The 22,720-nt window shown below is 43.6% G+C and overlaps 1 protein-coding gene across 2 annotated transcripts in view; it reads right to left on the reverse strand.

Annotated features, from left to right (window-relative positions):
- MBOAT1 (membrane bound O-acyltransferase domain containing 1) overlaps positions 1–22,720 on the reverse strand; it is a 111,031-nt gene that overhangs the window by 21,388 nt on the left and 66,923 nt on the right. For both annotated transcript variants that reach the window (XM_005898233.3, XM_070361426.1), the window contains exons 4-8: positions 20,902–20,997; positions 10,375–10,430; positions 8,148–8,202; positions 6,069–6,252; positions 3,816–4,008 (exon numbers count right to left, since the gene is read on the reverse strand). In XM_005898233.3, the coding sequence (XP_005898295.1) occupies positions 3,816–4,008; positions 6,069–6,252; positions 8,148–8,202; positions 10,375–10,430; positions 20,902–20,997 (584 nt within the window). The remainder of the gene's footprint in view (positions 1–3,815; positions 4,009–6,068; positions 6,253–8,147; positions 8,203–10,374; positions 10,431–20,901; positions 20,998–22,720) is intronic.

Genomic DNA, 22,720 nt, shown 5'->3' on the forward strand with positions numbered 1-22,720 from the left:
ATCTCAAACACACAGAAGCATAACAATTTTTTCTTTTGGGGGGGGGGGGCGGAATCCTTAAATATTTTCCCAGGATTCTGTAAAGCATTCCACAGACATTTCTCATTTAGTGCTCACAATGGTGTGGAAATGGTGGTTCATACTACCATCGTCGTGGGAACGGTGATCTCCTGGGTTCCTTTCTCTACTTGGGAGCGGGGTTAATTCACAGCCTTGGGAGAGCTGTCTCAACTTCTAGGAACCTCTTCTCATGAGTAGATATTATAACAGTACCTATTTTAAAGAGATGCTGAAAGGATTAGACCGAATTGAAAATATGTAGAGTGCATAATACAGGGCCTGGCCCAAGTTAACATTCAAGAATGGTTAGCTGCCACCCGCATCATTATTACTGCCACCCCCATCTTGCTAGTGAGAGGTCTAAAGCTTAGTGATGTTAACATTAAGATCACTCAATCCCGCCAGGTGTGCAGGACTTCCCTGGTGGGCCAGTGGTTAAGACTTCGCCTTCCAATGTAGGTTCGATTCCCCGGGTGGGGAGCCAAGATCCCACATGCCTTCAGGTCAAAAAACCAAAAGATAAAACAGATGCGATACTGTAACAAACTCAATAAAAACTATTAAAATGGTCCACATCAAAAAAAAAAAAGAAAAGATTGCTCAGGTGGTAAACAGTGCCAGACTCTGAACACTAGGGCTGATTCCACCAGCCTGATTGGCTGCTGCTGCTGCTGCCAAATTGCTTCAGTCGTGTCCGACTCTGTGCGACCCCACAGACGGCCTCCCATCAGGCTCCCCCATCCCTGGGGGCTAGGAGCCGTCTTGAGAGTCCCTTGGACTGCAAGGAGATCCAACCAGTCCATTCTGAGGGAGATCAGCCCTAGGATTGCTTTGGAAGGAATGATGCTAAAGCTGAAACTCCAGTACTTTGGCCACCTCATGTGAAGAGTTGACTGATTGGAAAAGACCCTGATGCTGGGAGGGATTGGGGGCAGGAGGAGAAGGGGACGACAGAGGATGAGATGGCTGGATGGCATCACTGACTCGATGGACGTGAGTCTGGGTGAACTCTGGGAGTTGGTGATGGACAGGGAGGCCTAGCGTGCTGTGATTCATGGGGTCGCAAAGAGTTGGACACGACTGAGCGACTGAACTGAACTGAAGAACCAGAAGAGGTGACTCTCAGAACTGCCGCATTTATACACGGTCAGAATTCCCTGCTCCCCTTAGTGCATCCTGCCACCTTTTATCCAAGACTGTTCTTGCCTTAAAGCAGTTAGAATCTCTAAGTTCACCAATCCAAAACCGGCTTCACTTGCATTGCACACGGCTCTAACATAACGGAAGATAAATTCATTGGACACCCCTATTTGGGCATCTGTGATCTTTAGAACACAGCCTGGGCTATAACTGAGTCTCACTAATTAGTACTAATTAGTAGGAGAAAAACCACTAGCCTCATATGCTAAGTCCAAAGAAAATAGCTCTATTCTTTCAATAGAAACGGTAACTAGAACTCGACGTACAGAGTGCAAGTCAGCTGGGAGTCATCGAGAGGCCAGCTTTAAGGATTAAATGTATAACTGTGTATAATTAGTACATCAATTATATGTAAATGGTGTTTGAAGGAGCTGCATAAAACAATTATTCGGTTAAGCAGTTTAAATATTCCCCGTTACACTATTCATTGCATCTTTACTTATAAATAATACAAAGGTTAATTTCAGACCAGCCCATGCAATCTAAACTAACACAAACTTCAAATTGAGGCCATGCAAATTAATGAAGCGTTTCTACTGAAGCTACCAAAAACAATGAAGAAAGGCTGGTGGGGAAGAAAAGACAGAGGTAAATCCACAGAGAAAGCAATCCATGGCAAGGGTTATTTCTCTACTCTAAATATCTGGGGTCACTCCACAAAGGACCGAGTGAGGCCGGACACCCCTGTGCCCTGCAACCGCCTCCCCGCCCAGATTCCCGCCAGTACAACCCACCTCGTGTTAGACTTTCCCTACGAGGCCACGGAATGGCCTTTCTTTCCTCCTTAAATCAGGAGCCGATTTAGTCCAGAAGCCAGCCCTTAAGCCCTGGGGTACAGAATGTGGGAGCAGGAACGGGAGGGAGAAGGGGGGAAGAAAGGGAGGAAAAGCGAAGAAGTAGAAATTAGGAAAGGAGTGAGAGATTCTATCACACACCCTCTCCAGGTTGGAGCAAAGCGATAAGTCTACTTCAGTAGAAAAACACACCCAGTGTTCTGAGTGGTGCTGCATCCAGAGGAGGAGTAATGCCCACCTACTGAGGAAATGACTCTTCAACAGTAAAGCATCGGCAGGAAAGGCAATCAGATACAAGGAGCTGGGAGCCTCGCCCAAGGACCAGTCCGTACACGTCATCTCCTCTGCCATCCTGTCACTGCCGCAGCTCTGGGTATGCACTGCCTGGTGGGTATATGTGTCTGGGGCCCCACTGAGTGCAATGACCATGAGGGCTGAGATGTCCGACGTTGAGTTCCTCGTAGCACAGAGCCTGGTACTCAACAAAAACTCCTTGCGTTAAACTGAATGGGACCGGGAACAAACTTTCCCACACAGCAAATTTTGGAAAAGCTCTTAGGTCTCTCTGTGGTCAAGTGTGACATAAATTCTGCATTGGACTGCACTTGTCTCTGAACACTGTGATCTTTAAAAATTCATTTGGACCAGGAGCAGGGAAGAAAGAGGAATAGGGATCACTGCTCTGTTGAAAGGATAGAGTTTCTGTTTCAGGTGATAGAGTTCTGGAAATGGATGGTGGTTATGTTGCATTGTTGTGAGCGAACTTAATGCCATTAAGTTGTACACTATGGTGGATAAAATGGCAAATTCTACATTATGTTTATTTTACCACAATAAAAAAATGATAAATGAATAAATCAGTAGTTATAAACTTGAACTGGGTGCTAAAAACTTAAGAGTATGAAATGAGAGAACTCAGTTAAGTGCCGCACCCTTATGGAATATGGTCTACTAGGAACCAAGTTTAATAATCTACTTGATTTCATAAACCAAGTCACTGTTCCTGACATCAGGCCCCCAGGTCACTTGCAGCTAAGGTGTTAAACTTCCCCTCCTGAAAGTCTTCCAAATGCAAAATAGATATTCCCTATGGTTACCATGCCTTATCAAAATACTTAACCATTCTTGGTATGTAAATAGAAGGTTTATTGCTCACCTTAGCAAAGGTTTAAACTTTTCTGGTGTAAAACTCTTTAAAAGGAAAAGATATAAAGGCTTAATATTGACTAAAGTTACCTCACGGGGGAAAAAGAAAAGTATGATAATGCCCAATTAAGTTGAACTTTCTACCTTAAAAAAAAATCACTTGAAATCAGCTTCTTTCTAAAGCATAAAGCTTAACCAACCATTTCTTTAAAAGTTCAACCTAAATAAGCATATATATGGGTAAAATTCAACGTGTATCCTGTATTACAGACAACCCACAAAAATTACAAGAAAGCCAGATCATTCTGGAATTTTTCCCCTAACTTTCCATTACCCTAAATAGCCAAGTTTGATGGGTGGATGCAGCAGCTTCCAAGGTCTGACATCTGCTAATAACACTGGGTTTAAACAATAGCCAGGACTTTTTTCCTTATCACAGATAATTGAAAGGAGGGTTACCCTGGAAAGTACAGAGTCCCCCTGGCTCAACCGCCTTCCATTACACACCGGTCTTTTTTTTTTTTTTGGTTTAAGTGATCCAAATGTTGCTCTGGCCAAGCCCTCCAAGAAGTAGCATTTTTTCCTCATGCATTCAGCGCCCTCCAGCAAACTCACCTAAGGTCCAGGCAAAGTAATACTTGGGCTTGGAGGCTTGCATGACAATGTATAAGTAGCAGAGTCGGGTCAGAAAGTTTGCTTCATGAACAAACCAGTCGTCAACCAGGGAGGTGACAGGGAAGGTCTTCGTCAGCGTCAGAAACAAAAGGAGAGATACCAAGGTCACGCACAGTTTGTGCATCACGGCTCCCTGGAAATGGGGGAGAAGAATGAAGTAACTATTCAGAAGACACTGGTGCGTGGAAAACAATTTCAGCAAAGGGATGCTAAGAATAAAGCTGCCCCATGGCTGCTGTGGTAATAGTCTCTAGAAGGAGAGGCAAAGGGCATTATTCCTCAGGGCACAGTTTCAGATGATGGGCATACATGCTGTATTTAGATGTAGGATTCGCCTCTGACACCCCAGGAAGGGATGGATCTTAAAAAAAAGAAAACTCTTACCAGCACATTCTACCATCAAAGGTCAGGTGGTTTTATTACCCAAGTGAGAGACCACTTGCTCAGTTGGGGCCGACTCTTTGAGAGCCCATGGACCGTATAGCCCACCAGGCTCCTCTGTCCATGGGGTTCTCCAGGCAAGAATACTGGAGTAGGTTGCCATTTCCTTCTCCAGGGGATCTTTCCGACCCAGGGATTGGACCCGGGTCTCCTGTGTTGCACGCAGATTCTTTACCATCTGAACCATTAGGGAAGCCCCTAAACACATGCAAAATCAGTAACATTACAGGATGGCAATCTTCCATCAGAAAGAAAGAGCCACTGGCCACCTGGTTGGTCCTGCAGCCAGCAGAGCCAAGGAAATGGATCTGAGTCACCAGCAAGGAGCACAGAGGCTTAATAAGGAAGGATTCTGGGCACGTGATTACATGTCTGAGCCAGGACGTGGGCAGGTAGCTTTACAAACCCTTTCTGGATGGTTTCCATGCAGTCTGCTCTGGGGTTGAGACGTACTGAGGTTTTCAGTTCCCCTGGATGGAGTCATTTTGCCCAGATTCCCTGACATCCAGGAGATGTCAGCTAATACCCAAAGAATTATAGTCCCCAACTTTATAAAAGAGACTACTTTTATTTGTAACAGCGCCTGCCTCACAGGGTAGCTTGGGGTTTCAGCGCAGGAATGTTTACAAGGGGCTAGGCACAGAGCCGGATTCCCGGCACATCACAGTAGAGCACAGCATGCTTTTCTAACTGTTCACCACTAGTGCGCGCCAGCCCCTCACAACCACATGTCTCTGGCCAAAATGCAACTTCAGAGCTTCATGCTCTCTGTGCACAAAAATGCAAGTCTCCTTGGAGGGCAACGTGAAGACTCTCTGATACCATTATTTTCCAAATAATGTGACACAGAACTCCTGTGACAGACCCTGTGTGTAAGCACCTGCGGTTACGCAGATGACACCCAGCCAGTGACCTCCCTCCTAGATTCTGTCCACAAAGGTCTCTGATTCACCATAAACTGCAGAGGACCTGACTGTGTCAAACTCTCAGAAAACATATGCTTAATCAATCATTTAAACTTTCACATACTTAATGTTGCCTAACAGTGGCATTTAAAAATATTTAAATTATCCTCAATTTCTCCCTTTCCAATGTTTCTCTTCCTTCCATTGATTACAAATTTTTCTTAAATATAGGATATCTGATCTGGATATGTTCAGCAGATTTGCAAAGTTCAATGAGTTATCCTCATGTTGATTAATTTGAGATTAATACACTTCAAATTAAAACATTATTTCAAAAAAACACCTTCAACTTTCTACAAGTCAATAAGATGAAACTTACTGACTATAAGGCATGCCAGGATAAAGCTGGTTTCCCTTGCCATAGTAAGGCTCTGCAATAAAAAGCACATGTATTCTGGTTCCCACTCTTTCCCTCTTCACCATTTATGACATAGTATCCTTTGGCTGTCTATGAATTTCTATTCGTAAAGACACATTTGAAGGTGTTAACTACACAATTGTAGGTACATCATAGGCAGTAAATACTGGCTGGTTGGCAAGTAGATTAATTGCTGTAATATTTCAGGCCAATGAGCTTCTCTGTGAAATAAATTCCTGTTGCACCAACATGGAGAACTCCTGCAAATAAATACCAATGTTGATATTTTAAACAGGGGGGAAAAGTTATGGGCCAAGCTTTCTGGTAAACTATTTGGATTTTTAATTAGAACAATTAAAAGTGACAGCCCTGGTAGCAAAGCTCTACTTCCTAGACCTCTGGATAAATACTTGGCACTAAACAACTTACAGTAGGAGAAGGTTCTGGCAGACTGTGGAAGCCTTTTTCCTTCCAGTTCACTTCCAGCAACTTCATGTGTGTGTGTCTCCCCTCAATGAAGGCTATATAATCCTTGAAATTGTTACAAGGGCCTGCTATGACACTCATGAAGTTGAGAAGGTAGCTCACATATTCCAAAAAGGAGGGTTTTGCTCTGCGAAAATAAAGTGAAAAGTTGAAGAGTCTTCAGTCTTTGATTTTTCTTTCATATCTGCAAATACGCCCGTTGTAAAGACAGGTGTTGTCTCTGTCGCTTGTTAAATGCTACACGCTCTTTCTTTGTTCTGTTTCTTTAAAAACCCACCTAAGAGTGAAATGTAGTTGAAAGGCAGTGAAGGAGGCGAGTGGCTCAGAGACGGCACGGCACTCTATGGCGCCCTCTGCTGGCTAACCGCAGCTCTACACGCGGAGGGCCAGACCGGGACAAAGGCAGCCTTGAGGCTGGGGAACAAACATTCTTTCTGGGCAACCTCAGCTGTCTGTCCACCCGAGAAAATGAAGGTAATAAACATCAGGCAGGGTGGGAACCCGGACTAATGGGACTTGGTCGAGATGGTGTGAGATGGGAAAACTCCCTCCCAACTGCCAAAATAAATACAAAACAAATGATGGGTGGAACTGGTTTCCACTTGAAGAGGCCACACAAAACTACTGCTATAGCTGTCTCCTGTCTGCTTTGGCCTCCGGGCATGACGTCCCGGCCAACAGACAGGGGTAGTGGCAGGAAAACACTCTGCAGAGACCAGCTGTGTCTAGTGTGTTAACGGCAGGCTCCAGTGGTTAAGACTCCGCACTTTCAATGCAGGGGGTGTGTGTCTGATCCCTGGTCCGGGAACTAGCATCCCATATGCCTCACAACCAAAAATAAATGAAGTGCTGTGATATTGTCTGAGTAGAGTTTCATTAAAAATCGTAACATTGGAGAGCAAAAATAAGTACCAAAGGGCATGCTCTTCTAACGACAGAGCTGTGGGAAAAGGATTCCTCACAGGGTTAGCCCTCTAGTGTTTACACCGCTATGATGCTCAGCAAAGAAGTTGGTTCATGAGACTCTTGCGGTGGTTCTGTCTCCATCACTGCCAAGTCCCGATTCCTTAATGAAGGAATGAAGCGGGGACCCTCTCTCATACATCCCGGTTATCTCCTGCTACTCCCTGGTATTCTGGTATTCATTGGAAGGACTGATGCTGAAGCTGAAACTCCGAAACTTTGGCCACCTGATGCGAAGAACTGACTCATTGGAAAAGACCCTGATGCTGGGAAAGACTGAAGGCAGGAGGAGAAGGGGACGACAGAGGATGATATGGTTGGATGGCATCACTGACTTGATGGACGTGAGTTTGAGTAAACTCCAGGAGTTGGTGATGGACAGGGAAGCCTGGTGTGCTGCAGTCCCTGGGGTCGCAGAATCAGACACTGAGTGACTGAACTGAACTCTCTAGTAGGAACTCTTCGCCGTGGCTGTACCACCCTCCCCCACATGCCATTTTACAGCCTTATCAGTGCTATTCTCCTCTTTACATGGCCTCCCTTCCTCTCTGATGCCCACCCCCTCTGTACTTCACATAACATTGGCCAAAATCCACCTTCAAACTTTAGCTTCCTCCTTCCTCCTCTTGCCCAGCCCATATTTCTCTCTCCAACCCTATATCCTATCTTTTTTCATGCCAGCATAATCATACTGATGGGCACAGGTAAGTGACTGTTTCTTGAGGATGTCCCCCAACTTCAGATACATGCCCAATAAAAATAATCCTGGAAGAAACAGAACAACCACAGTGAAGGAGAATCCTCGGAAACTAAGAAAATTACAGAGCCACTGACCCTTTAATCAAGGGAACCTATCCCACAACTACACCCAAATCCATTTAAAATGACCTATGAACAAGGTTATCGTAGCTTACCACTTATAAAAGCCAAAGACAACCCAGTCTACCGATTGTCCATCATAAGTAGCTTCATTCCATAAACAATATTACATCCATATAAACAAGGAAGAGCTCTGAATACTGATGCCCAAAGGGCTCAAGAATATATCGTCAAACTTACTTTACAGCAAGTCGATGTTGCTCGCTGGAAAGATCTTCAGCCCTTCGACCTAGTCCTATGAAAAGAAACATTTAGAAATAAGAGGTTTCGAGTGAAGTAGATCACTACATCCTAAAAGAGGCTGATAAAAACTCCTTTGAAAGAAATGATTCATTTTTATTTCATCAGTCATAAAGAGTCTCTGTTTTCCTTTTTTTTTTTTAAGTGCTCTGGATCAAAGAGCCGCCAATAAGTACATGAGTGAGGAGGAAAGTCTTTATAGGTTCTTAGGAAGAGGGAGGATTCGGAGGTTACCCTTACTTAATTCACCAGTATGAACAGGGATCTACACTGCATATATTCCTTACCACGCTGTATAGGTTTTCACTGCTACATGAGACACACAAGCCTGCCTTTGCGGCCTGCACTTGCCTAACTGCCACCCAGATTATGCTGGGTACACACACCTGGTACACGCTGAGAATGGAATGGAATGGGAAAGGAATAGGGCACTTTCCTCTTCCAAAAGGGAAAAAAAAAGGAAATGTAACCCTGAATGCAGGGAAAACACCAAAGAATTATCAGGAGGTTTTTCTTCTTTTAAAACGTACCCATGCCAGAACTCCCAACCAAATCGCACTTGTGACTCCTAGAAAATGCGTCTGTTAACTTACAGTCAAGGAAACCAAACTGTCATCTTAAAAGCAAAAGAATTCGACTTTAAAACTGTATATTTAGCCAAGACAGATTACGGTCAACAACCACCAACACAACTCAAAAACATGCCTAAGAGAAGGCAGAGTGTTTCTGGAATTTACTTGTTCCTCCTACACACAAGAAAGAAAAAAAGGCAAATAAACATTTTGCAGCATGTAAGGGATATTCTAAAAACAAAAAACAGGGTAAACTGAGAACGCTTTAAAAAGTAAATTTAGGCAAAAAGCCTATGTATTAAAATCAAAAACAAGAAGCAATGTTGATTAAACAAAATTACACTCACTTTTTTCTAAGATCTCATCAAATAGTCCAGCTCTGGCAATCTCAGGAGGGCTTCCCTGATAGATCAGTTGATAAAGAATCCGCCTGCAATGCAGGAGACCCGGGTTTGATTCCTGGGTCGGGAGATCTGCTGGAGAAGGCAGAGGCTACCCACTCCAGCAATCTCAGGAATTAAACTGATTTTAGCTTATTGACTTATGGTGCTAGTATGAGTCTATAACCACGATCAAATGTTTTTCAGGTACAAAAATATTGACCAAATCTCACCATTTTGTCCAGGACTTTGCCAACTGGGGCACTAAATATCTCCTGTCCTGGGAAACCTTTGGATTCTGAGCAAACTCGGATAGCTGGTCAGTGTAGAAAGACTCCATCCTCAGAATAAAAGTACTCAGTTCTCTAGAGAATGACTAATCACCAAGTATGAACTGGGAATAAACAGGGTCAAAATGAAATCAAACCAGTTCTCAAGCTTTAAGTAAAAACAAGACGACTCGCTAGTGGGGACTAAATCTTCCCAATGTGTCAACACATAAAGAAGTTTCAACAATCGGAAACCATTTGTTAGAGCCCTACAAACCCAAAGAAGACATCCTTACTAATCGCACCTGCTTCTCTTAAGCCCATATTGAAATCTTCCTCTTGCGTGGAAATGCCACCCTCCTTTCCTGGAACCGGTAGTAACGCTGGAAATAATCACACGTTCTGGCCATTATCAGCAAGGGCCCAAGTGAAGAAAATGTTCAGTTTTTAGACAACCAGAGGATTCTTCCTCTTGCCAGCTTTTTATAGGTTCGGGCCAATCTCATTATATAATTTTCCAAGCCAAAAATAAAGGTAACTTAACTAGCCAATGCTGTTTCGTCTTTTATTACCTTCTGAGCTTCTCAGAGATGAGCCCAAAGGAAAAAGGATGCCATTTCTTCTTAACAGATTTGGAAATCAAGGGCAGAGAGTACCACAAAATTAAACTGAAATTTAAAACATCATACAGCTAAACCAAAAACCCACTGCTCTTGATGCAAATATTTCAGCAAAGGCTACAGATTCAGCAATGGAATGGTAGGTCACGGCTGGGAAAGTAAAAAGCTATGATTAATCTGAGTTGCAAAAAAAAAAATTTTTTTTTACAAGATATAACAAGATCTGCCAGCCCTTGTCTAAACTTTAGGCTGTGTATACAGTGGAAAAGAAGAACTCTGAAGGTCAGGCTCACTCTTAGACCCAAAAGGAGGGCTGCTGTTCTCACCGTCATGAACTTGGAATGCCAAGGTTGTGATCTTCTGAGTAACAATCATCAGAGGCCTGAAAGGAAGATAGAAAATAATGAAGACTGGCCACATCGCCACGGGAGAAAATGTTTATTCCATCTCTGGCCCTGGTAGTTTCTCATCTTGACGGTTATTAAGTAAAATACAAAAACCATGGAATTCAAAACAATTTTCCCCTTCCAAATCACCTTGAATAAGTAGAACAAGTGAACAGCAAGATCACCCGGAAAAGTCTCTCTTGCATTTTTACTCGAAGCTAAGTTCCAGAAGCAACACTGCCAGCATCTGCTGGAGCTTGTCTGAAACGCTGAAGCTTATGCTCCATCCCCGACCATAAAATGAGAACCTGAATTTTAACAAGATCTCCATGGAATTCAAATGCACATTTAAGCGTAAGCAGCACTTGTCTGGGAAACACCCAATCCAGTGCCCTGGTACAACCTGGATGGGTATATATGTTGGCTTCTTCATCCTAATATGGTCTAACATGGTTTGTTCTATTTAAAAGCAATTCTTCCGTGCACACGTAGTAAAAAAAAGAAACACATTTGTAAAATGTAGCTTCCTGTAAATAAAGCATTTTGTGACCTAAAATAGCAACAATCTTAATTTGAGGGGAAAAAAAAGCTTAAGAAATGACACCCATGTCAACAAGGGTGCCAGGATAGTTCAATGGAGGCAAGAACAGTCTTTTCAGCAAATAGTGATGGGACAACTGGACAGCCACATAAAAAGCATACTGAAAGTAACTAAAAATGGTTCAAAGGCCCAAATGGAAGAGCTAAAACTACAAAACTCTTACAAGAACACACCGGCAGAAAATTTCATGACGTTCAATGTGGCAACAGCTTCTTAGATATAACACAAAAGCGCAAGCAACCAAAGAGAAAGAAAACGGATTAAATGGCTGTCATTAAAACTTAAATTTTTTGTGCTTCAAAGGACACACACCATCAAGAAAAAGTGAAAAGACATTTCACAGAATGTACAAACATATGTGAAAATCATACATCTGCTAAGGAACCTGTACTAGACTACACAACGGACTCTTCCGAATTAAAAAGACAAAAATAACCAGTTTAGATGGCCTGAATGGACAGTTTAGATGGCCTGAATTTAGAAGGCTCTGAATGGACATTGATGTTAAAGAAGAGATATAAGCACATGAAAAGATGTTTCGCTGTCATCAGTCATCAGAGAAACGCAAATCAAAACCATGAGACACCACTTGGCAAGCACCAGGATGACCAGAATCAAAAAGACAGGTTGTTTTGGCCACAAGGCGGAGAACTGTAACCCTCATACATTACTGGTGGGAATATTAAATGGTGCAGCTCCTTGAAAAGCAGTCTGCCAGTTTCTCAAAAGGTTAGACATAGAGTGACCATATGACCAAGCAATTCCACTCCTAGGTATGTACCCATGATGTGTCCACACATAAACTTGTACATTCATGTTCAAAGCAACATTATTCGTAACAGCCCCAAAGGAACAACCCAAATAACCCAAATGTTACATAAGTACATTTTATTTATCCATCCATCAGATGATGGGTGTTTGGATTATTCCTTTCAGGCTGTTATGAAGTGTTGCTCTGAACATGTATGTACAAGTCTGTGTGTAGACATATTTTTCTTTCTCATCAACTGATGGGCAAATAAAACACGATATGTTTGTCCATCCAGGGCCTCCCCAGGAGGCTCAGCAGTCAAGAATCTGCCTGCAATGCAGGAGATGTGAGTTTGATCCCTGGGCCGGGAAAATCCCCTGGAGGAGGAAATAGCAACCCACTCCAGTATTCTTGCCTGTAAAATTCCCTGGACAGAGGAGCCTGGCGGGCTACAGTCCATGGGGTCACAGAGAGTCGGACATGGCTGAGCACAGCACACTCACACACACACACACACACATGTCCATCCAACAGAACATTCAATAATTCAATAAAAAACAATGAAGCACTGCTAATGCTCCAGTATGGATAAACCTTGAAAACATTATGCTAAGTGAAAGAAGCCAGACCCAGTGGCCACACACGGCATGATTCCATTTATACAAAGTGCCGAGAATAGGCAAATCCACAGGGAAATGAAATAGATGGCTGGTTGCCTAAGACTGGGGTGAAGGGAGGAAATGTGGAGTGATAGTTAATGCATACAAGTTTCTTTGGGTAGGAGGGTGATGAAAATGTAAAATTAACCACTGTAAAGAGTTAGACTCTGTAAATTCACTCTGCGTATATGCTAAAACCTGCTGAATTGTGTCCTTTAAATGGGTGAATTGTATGGTACGTGAATTATATCTCAATAAAGCTACAGTTTGCTTTTTGTAATCATCTGGTCTAGCTCAGTACCTTTAATAGCTCTATTCTTGCCCCATAAGACAAGATAAAATCTCACCGCCCAACTACCGTACCTTCCTCTAAAGTACCTCTACCATACCTTCCTTCTAAGTTTAGCCTGGTTTTCTGATCTCCATCCTCATGGCTTCTTCCTGAATTTGCCATCTCTAACCCATATGTTCTGAGGGCTCATTTACATACAAAGCTGAGGGTTGGTCAGTGTCTATGACTGCATCCTTGAGATAACCTTAGGGTGCAGCACAGCCTCTGGGCCCTGAGCTCTGGCCACGCCAGGTGTGGGAGGATGGGATGGACACAAAGCATCCTCAGGCCAAAGCTGATGCGTCCACTGTACTCAGCCTCCTCTCTCTGAGGTCATTTTCTTCTTTAATTCCTCTTGTTCCCATTTCCATTTTCCATCTCTTTAAAAGAATAAACATGTAATATTTTAAACTACCAGTATAAGCTAGAAAGATACACTATTTTAAAGAGCATGTCAACAAAGGCCCTTTGAAATCTTAACACCTACATCCAACTTTATATCTCATTTGCAAAAGCCCCACTGCCAAGATTTGAAACAAGAGTCCTCACACTGTGAAAGGTGAAGAGCAGGGGAAGTGAGGGGTCTGCCTGTGGAAGGGAGGGACGGCTTGCTCTCCGGGACTGGGGAGAAATGGGAGTGGCGGACAGGGGTCCCCAGGGTGGTCACTCTAGGGCAGCAAGACAGCTCACAGCTGACACTGATTTTGATTACACTCTTATGTAGTGGGGAAAAAAAATAACTGCTTCAAGAACATGGAGGTTTGGGTCCTAAAAATAAGATACATCAAAACTTTCTGTAAGAGCAATTTGGCCTTATAGACCCAATATAACCTCACAGCTCATCTTCTTGACATTCTACCAGACTTCTAACCCAGAATGTATAACAGATGCAGAGCGCTATTTATCTTGAAAGGGACTCACTCTAAGCATCACATTCCAAGTGGTTGCCAACTATGACCTTTTTTCCCCAAAGCCTTTTTATCCTGTAAGACTAAGTCTGAGGAATCAGTAATAGGACCTAAGCTCCCAGCCTTCTTTACACAAAGCCCAGCACAAATTTTTTTTGTATTCTGAGACACACATTCTGATGACCATGCACTTTGCAAACTTAGTTTCTACATTTCATTTAATTTATAACTTCATTTTTAAAGGGTTTATAACATTGATATATCCATAAAGAAAATGTGTCACAGAATTAGCTTGGTCTTCTCTCTTTACAGAAGACAGATGGATGGATAAAGAACATACGGTGTGTATATATATATAATGGAATATTACTCAGCCATTAAAAAGAACGAAATGATGCCATTTACAGCTACATGGAGGGACATGGACATGATCATACTAAGTGAAGTAAGGCAGAGAAACACAAATATCATATCACTTATATGCAGAATCTTACAAAATTGATACAAATGAATTTATTTACAAAACAGAAACAGACTCACAGACTTAGAGAATGAATATGGTCACCAGTGGGGAAAATGAGGTGTCGGGGGGGGGGGATAGATTGGGAGGGACATGTACACAATGCTATAATTAAAATAGATAACCAACAAGGACCTGCTGTATATAACTTAGGGAACTCTATTTTGTAATAACCTAAATGGGAAAATAATTTGAAAAAAGGATACATATTTATAATTGAATCACTTTGCTATACACCTGAAACTAACATTGCTCATCAACCATATTCTAATATAAAATTTTAAAAAAATTTTTTAAAGAAATGTAACATTTGTTTTCCTTTACCAGGGAGTTAGATTTAATGTATTTCACAAGTAGGCACACGTTCAGCAAAGCATTTAGTATCTATTCCCAGAAATAATGGGCATGAGAAAGCAGCTCTCTGATTGGCTGCTGGGGGTGCGTAATTGACGGGCTCCAGCTCCATCCTCTGGTTCCATCGCCTTGTTGGTGCTGAACCCACACCTCCTGAGGTTGTGTCCAGTCAATGACTGAGCACAGCTGGGTACCCAGCAGGCCCTCCAGGCCAGGTATGGTGCTCCTCAGCTGGGGATCCGAGCTCGAGGACTTATCCCTGAACTTGCTGAAATATTACAAGAACTGCACTGCAGTCCAAGACCTCAGTCCCCTCCTTTCCTGTCCATCTCAGGGGTCAGACATGCATGTCCATCTGATGGCTCCCCCAGATGGAAGAACCTCCCTGTTTAGTTACCTGCATGTTTTCCCTCACAGGTATTTCACCCAACAAATCTCATACTTCTGTTCCCACCTTGGCATCCACTTCTCACAGAACCCAGACTAATAAAATGCATAACAGTAAATATCTGGATCAATGTAAATGAATAACAGTTATTCCACATGAAATCTGTACCTTTAGGTCTATGTAAGAATCATATTGTTATCATTCTTGATGAAAAAAAATCTCCCTTCTAGGGGGGCAAAAGAAAGAAGCTATGGGTCAAATATTGTTACTCATCACCCAGACTATACTTTCAATAATATAGTGTTTCTGTTTGAAGTATCTGAAGAAAGTTCTAGCAACTTAAATAAGAAACAACTCACATGTGGGATCATGGGCTTATAAAACACACTGGCAACCTGTAGGAAAGGAAATGGGGTTAGACTCCTCCTCCATTCTTACTTTCCTGTGGGTGTAAGGAATGGAGCCATACGCTCCTGCTCAGAGGATGTCCATTCTGAACACTTTTTCATTCATCGATTTATTTAAGCCAATGGGTAGATCAGATGCCAAACTCAGATGGCACAGCTTACTGAGACATCAGAGTTACTGACTTAGGATAAAACTCAAATACCATAGTACCATCCATGTTGCATTTCAATCAAAAAGTAATATAATCTAAGACACAGACCCCCTATTTCCACCAGGCTGATCAGGTCAGTGATTGGGATTATAGTAAACCAACAGAGGAAAACATCTCCCATGGAACAACAGGGCAAACAAACTCTCCTACCCCAGGGGGTGTGAGTGAGTGGTATTTCTAGAATGCCCAACAGGATAACCAGGAACACAAATGGCTGTTGTTCCACTGGGGTAGGCTGCAGCTCACCGTGAGAAGCATGCACAGTGTGCATTCAACTGTATTATGTTTAAATGACAGTTAGAACTTATTATATAAAATTAAAAAAACAATTATTGAAATCAATTAAGACCACTCCCCAACCCTACACAGAATCACTGTCTTAGTATTTATTTCCCTCCACTCTTTTTTCCCCCACACATGTTCACATTCATGAAAATGGAATCTCAATACACGTATTTTTTGGTGTGGTTTTGATTTTCCATTATATTGTAAGCATTTCCAGTGTTATTAGATATTCTTTGAAGACATCCTTTTAATGGATGCATATTAGTACCAGAATTTATTTTTTAATTTTTTTGGCCACACCATGTGGCTTGTGGGATCTTAGTTCCCCAGCCAGGGACTGAATCTGTGACCTTAGCAGTGAGAGCACGGAGTCTGAACCACTGGACAACCGAGGAATCCCCGTTTAGTGTCCCAATTTACCCACTCACCTCTTTTGGACCCTTTAGGATGTTTCCAATTTTGCACTATGATGGACAAGTTGCACTATTCATAAGTTGAACACACATATGAATAAATTTGATTTCCTTCAGGTAATTCAGTTCCTAGGAATTCATAATATGATATAAACTTTTAAAAATTTCTTGCTTAAAATTTGTGGCTAAGTTGCCTTCCAGAACAGTTGTACCAATTTATACTCCCACTAGCAGCGTATAAAAGTTCTCATTTCATGATGTTTTCAAAAAAACATGAGCAACTCAAATTGCCATCCTGATGACAGGGCAATTATCTGCCTGAATCTGGCCCTGTCTGCAAAAGGATTAAGGTTCCTTCTTGCTGTTGCCCTCAGAAGAAAACTCGATTTGCACCCTTCTGTGAGCAAAAAAACAATCAGTTCACTATCACAGACTTAAAAGGAATCAAGTATCAGCTTTATTACAAGCAATTGTTGAGCTTCCCCAGGGAGAACAGTTAAATCTTCCCATATTTTTAATAACCTGCATTCACAGAGAAAACACGGAGGGCACTGGCCCTGTGTGTACTGACACAAATGACATCAGCATCACTAATAAAAGTGAATCTTGTGTGTCACGCTCGCCATTCACACCAGCTTTGATTACTTTCAGAATGATAAAATTTCAAGACCCAGAGTAATCTGAAGTACAAGTTTATGTACTCCCCCAAATTAGAAACACATACACATCATTGCTGGAGAAGGGAATGGCAATCCACTCCAGTATTCTTGCCTGGAGAATTCCATGGACAGAGGAGCCTGGTGGGCTACAGTCCGTGGGGTTGCAAAGAGTTGGACACAACGGAGCAACTAACACACACACCTCATTGTAACAACACGGACATAATCCAATCTTGGTCACCTCCTGTCTGCGCTCTTGCTCTAAACAACGGTGTTAGGCACATAGGTTTGCACGCGTGCTCAGAAGAGAACAGCTATCACATCAGGCTGCTGCCTTAAAACACCAAGTGTAACCTCAAATCACTGCTTGACTCCTCAACAAAATCCTAAATAAGATTCTTAGACCAACATAAACAGGAGTGTTAAATTCCATTCTGAAAGAGAACTGCTGGTTGCTTGCATGTTCATCATGAGAACGGTTTCCTACTGGGGCTTCCCTGGTGGCTCAGACAGTTAAGAATCTGATGCATGTTTGATCTCTGGGTTGGGAAGATCCCCTGGAGAAGGGAATGGCAGCCCACTCCGATATTCTTGCCTGGAAAATTCCATGGACAGAGGAGCCTGGTGGGCTACAGTCCATGAAGTCACAAAGAGTTGGACATGACTGAGCAGCTAACACAATGAGAACAGACCGTCAGAATCTCTCCTATTGACCATGTGTGATGTAAAACACTGTGTCAATTTCCGGTTAGTTTGTACCTCTCCATTTACGTTTCTGACATTACCCAAGAAGATGGATCTTTATCAGTGAGGCACTGTGCATTTAGGATGACAGGGAAAAAATAATGCTGCTGCCTAAGAATGCCCTATAATTAAAAAAAAAAAAAAAGACACATATCTTCCAGGAACTGAATAAAGTATGGTCACTTGCCAATTAGGGCTCTAAATCACCTTCAATGTACAGGAGCAGACACATTTTCGTTGTCTCCTTTCCCTAACAGAAGTGTCCTTTCTAATTCAAACAGTCTGCACTTTTATATGTAAAGAAGAGATTTCTTAACACAAGCAGACCCAAAAATGCCGGAGGATAAACACCACATAAGGAAATGTAGCACAATTTCGCCTACGCCGCTGACAGTGGAGTGGACAGGAACTTCCATCCTCCAGTGCTGTCAAACCCCAAATCCACCCCGTTTCAAAAACGCATGACTGTCTTCCCATAATTTGCCCTCTATCCTTCCCTTTTGGTAACTTTCCACAATTGCAATTATACTAAAAATGACGTAACAACCGTTCGAGAGTTTTACGGACAAAACCACTGGAGATGTCATGAAGGCAGGGAGGAATGTGGAGAGGGAGGCATTGTGTCCTGTTTGACCAAGAGCTGGGGACTGCAGTCAGCAGATATATGTATGAAATCAGAACAATGGATATTCATCTCCTAGAGCCACCATAACCTCTCCCAGTTCTGGAGGTCAGAAAGGCCACAAGCAAGGTGCTGGCAGAGCTGGGTTTTTCTGAAAGCTCTGACGAAGAACGTTCCATGCTTCTCCCTGGCTCCTTGGGGCGGACGGCAGCCCCTGGAGTCCCTTGGCTTGTGGCTGCATCACTCTTATCTCTGCCTCCGTCTTCACGTGGCCACCCTCCCCCTGTGTATCTCTCTCTCTCTTGTGGACATTTTATAAGGACACCCGCCATGTGAATTTAGGGCCCATCCTAATCTAGCATGCCCTCACACTAACTAATTACACCTGCAAAGGTCCTGTTTCTAAATAAGAACATATTCTGAGGCTCCAAGTGGACACGAATTAGGGGCACGCTCGTCAAACCAGTTCATGGTGACGCGCTCACATGCGGCCTCCCTACACAAACCTGGAATGGGTAACTGCACATGCATTCTTCCTCAGTCTTTCCTCACCTTTGTCTCCTATAATCGCGCCTGCCATCTACAGGTTCTCAGTCAGGTCTGCTGAATGGTGAATGAAGGTACTTCCAAGGCAGAACCCAAGCCACTCCTTGGAGTGTGGATCTGATCGATGATGGCTTTGCTCTTACACAATCCCCATCCACTTTCTCTGGAGTGGTTTTCTCCAACACGGATTGAGAAGGTAAGGGGAAGCAAAGATGCTTGCAAAGCAATCTTAATGCAAGATTTTCATGTTTATAATCCTGCCTCACACCCTTTTGGCTTTCTCAAATACTAGAGTATTTAACTCATTCATTTAGTGAACACCTATGACATGCCAGGTGTTCTTCCCTGGTGGCTCAGATGGTAAAGTGTCTGCCTCCAATGTGGGAGACCTGGGTTCAAATCCCTGGGTCGAGAAGATCTCCTGGAGAGGGAAATGGCAACCCACCCCAGTATTCTTGCCTGGAGAATCCCACGGATGGAGGAACCTGGTAGGCTACAGTCCATGGGGTCGCAAAGAGTCGAACATGACTGAACCACTTCCCTTTCACTATGACAGACCAGAAGCTCTTCTAAGTATTGGGAACGGGAGACATAGTTCTGGGGTTAAACCAAAAAAACTGAAGTCTGTTGATTAAACTCTAAGGAGAGTTATGACCACCATTTTGAAATTACTTTTAATGCTATAACTTTGCGACTGTGTTGCTAATCTTTGTTGCTCCCACATTTTCCATATTTTGCTAGCCATACACATCATTGAAAAAAAACAGAAAGAAGTTTGTAAATCTGTTTCAGGAAACTGAAAGATAGTGGTCCACAATCTGGGAGGAAAGGAATAAAGAAAGGATGCAACTCAAAAAAGAAAGGATGCAACTCAAAGAGAAAAAGGCAAAACCCAGAGGACTGAGGGTAAGAGGAACTTATGCCCAGAAAGCCAGTTTGAGACCAAACTAGGGTTGTGGACGTTTCAAGGCAACAGGTTCTGTGTTCCAGGCAACACTTCGCCTCCTGAAGTCTCGTCACAATGGGAGAGTTTAGTTGCACAACTGGGAAGTTCATACAAATGAGTGGTAAGTTGTAGCCCTTATTTCATTGATTACTCTCTACCAACTCAGCCCATGAAAGGCAGGTCACCTCAGGCCGCCTGCGTAGACGAAAAGCGAACTCCTAAGGAAGTGACGTGGAGAATACATGACCTGTGAGGAGGAGGATCTCTCCTTTAGTGCCTGTTCCTCAAGATTCGCAAAAAGCTGTTCCTGAAAGAGCATCAACAGAGCACAAACTGTTCACTGATTCACCATCACCTTCACCAGGCGACCCACTAGGAGAGGGGTGGCCCCCTGGGTGAAGGCCGCAGTGACAGACAAAATTTTACAAGAAGGATGGAGACCCCTGCTATGCATTACCCTTCTGGTTGCCAGAAGTCTGGGGGAGCTGGGGAGGGGACCTGGGAAGGCAAGAGCAGCCAGGGGTCACTCAATGGGGCTCACAGAACAGCTGTTGGATTGGCCAAAAAGTTCATCTGGCTTTTCTGTAACAGCACATGGAAAAATCCGAACGAACTTTTTGGCCAACCCAATGTTTATCAGCTCCTATGGAAGAATTTTGTGTTATTAACTAGTAAGAGATAAAACACCAACGCTGTATTTGGGACCTTAGAATAGGGATTGGCAGACTTTTCTGTACAGGGCATGATAGGAAATATTTTGGCTTCTGTAAGGTCATATGGTTTCTGTCATAACTACTCAGTGCTACCACCATAGTGCAAAAAGCAGCCGCAGATAACAAATACATGAGTAAGTGCCTGGGCATGTTCCAATATAACTACAGAATCAAGTGGCAGCCCAGACAGTGCCCACGGCATGTGGTTGGCAACCCTGCCTTATGACAACGGCAGAGCTCACCATCCTACGGAGCAATCAAATCACCGCCCTCAACCTCACGTGCACCGTCTCACCGAATGATTTAACCAAGTCACTGATGACTCATACCTGTGTTCTCGATCTTTACAGACCCCAGGGAACTGAGTCAAAGCCACCCAACCACCCCAACGCAAATGAAGATACTCACCCAGAAAAATCTGTAGTGAGAATTCCGTAGTGGAAGATGTAGATTCGACTGATGTGGCAGATTGTAAGGTAGCCCATTGCTACAAAAAAGGAGTATCTAGAACCAAAAAAAACCACCGAGGATCAGATCATTGTGCATGCAGTCAATCGACTTTCTCTTCTCTCCCTCACCCACCACATGCGATTAGCCGCCAAGTCCTACCTGGTCCACTTCCCTCCCAGCACATCCCTGCTCCTCAATTGCACACACACGGCTCTCAGCCCTTCATTTTTCCTCATCTGGACCACTGCAGTCGTTCTCGACTGGGGCAGCATGATGGAATCACCTGGGGAGTAACTGGCCCCACCCCCGGATATTCTAATTTCATTGATAAGGGATACATGTGGCAGGTGTGACTACAACGTGCACCCAGAGCTGGGAACCGCGGACCTGTAAGGTCCTGCACTCAGATCCTCCTCTTCACAAGCCATCCTGTTTACACAGTGATCTTCCTAAAATATAAATTATCCTGTTGCCAACCACTCCCTTCCTGAAACACTTTGTTCCCTTGGCTTCCATTCTCCTTGTTTCCTTCCCAGCTCTCTGGTCAGTTCTTCCAAGGCTCTTGCTCAGCCTATCTTCCTCCCTCTACTCCTTAGGCATCAGCAGTCCCAGTGCTCTGCTCAGAACCCTCCCTGCTGATGCCTGAGGCTTCAATTTCCACCTTCTCCTGTTCACTCCCTGGCCTCCTTCAGAGGATCATCCTATGGTATAAACCAGCAATGTACACACACACATGCATGCATGCCATTAAGAACATTCATCAACTTGTACACATAAAGATATATGATCATCTGATTAACCACTGTCTCCCTTACAAGCCGGAAAGCCCCATGAGAGTAAGGATAGTCACGTGTGTTTCATTCACCACTAGCTGAGACTGTCGCCAGTGTTGAATGAACACACAATAAATGAATGTTTCTTGACTTAAAAGCCACAGGGTTCAACCCTGGTTCAGGAAGACCCCACCTTCCCTGGGGCAACTAAGCCCACCGCTACTGAAGCCCATATGCCCTAGAGCCTGTACTCCACAACCAGAGAAGCTCCGGCAATGAGAAGTCCATGCACCCCAACTAGAGAGCAACCCCCACTGTCTGCAATGAGAGAAAGCCTGGACACAGCAACGAAGGCCCAGCGCAGCCATAGACTGATAAATAAAGCCGTTTAAAAAAGAGTTTTGCTCCTCCACCCCACGCCTACTCCCTACTGTCTAATCACATCAAAACTCCTGAATACAGCATTCCAGCTGCTGCACATGCTAAGCTCTACCTTAACAGTTCCTTTTTGGATCACCTCCAGTCATGTTCCATGTCCATCATGTGCTAAACCACACCGGACTGCTCCCTTCCAATTAAATCCTGAATTTTCAGGCCAGATTTCCTTCTCCTTCCTCTGTCTGCAACTCTTTGCTCCCTCATATGGTCTATCTGGACACAAATTATCTGATATCAGTTCAGTTCAGCCACTCAGTCGTGTCCGACTCTTTGCGACCCCATGAATCGCAGCACGCCAGGCCTCCCTGTCCATCACCAACTCCCGGCGTTCACTCAAACTCATGTCCATCGAGTCGGTGATGCAATCCAGCCATCTCATCCTCTGTTGTCCCCTTCTCCTCCCGCCCCCTATCCCTCCCAGCATCAGGGTCTTTTCCAATGAGTCAGCTCTTCACATGAGGTGGCCAAAGTACTGGAGTTTCAGCTTCAGCATCAGTACTTCCAATGAACACCCAGGAGTGATCTCCTTCAGAATGGACTGGTTGAATCTCCTTGCAGTTCAAGGG

Source organism: Bos mutus, chromosome 23 (genome assembly GCF_027580195.1).
Source record: "Bos mutus isolate GX-2022 chromosome 23, NWIPB_WYAK_1.1, whole genome shotgun sequence".
Classification (NCBI taxonomy): Eukaryota; Metazoa; Chordata; class Mammalia; order Artiodactyla; family Bovidae; genus Bos; species Bos mutus.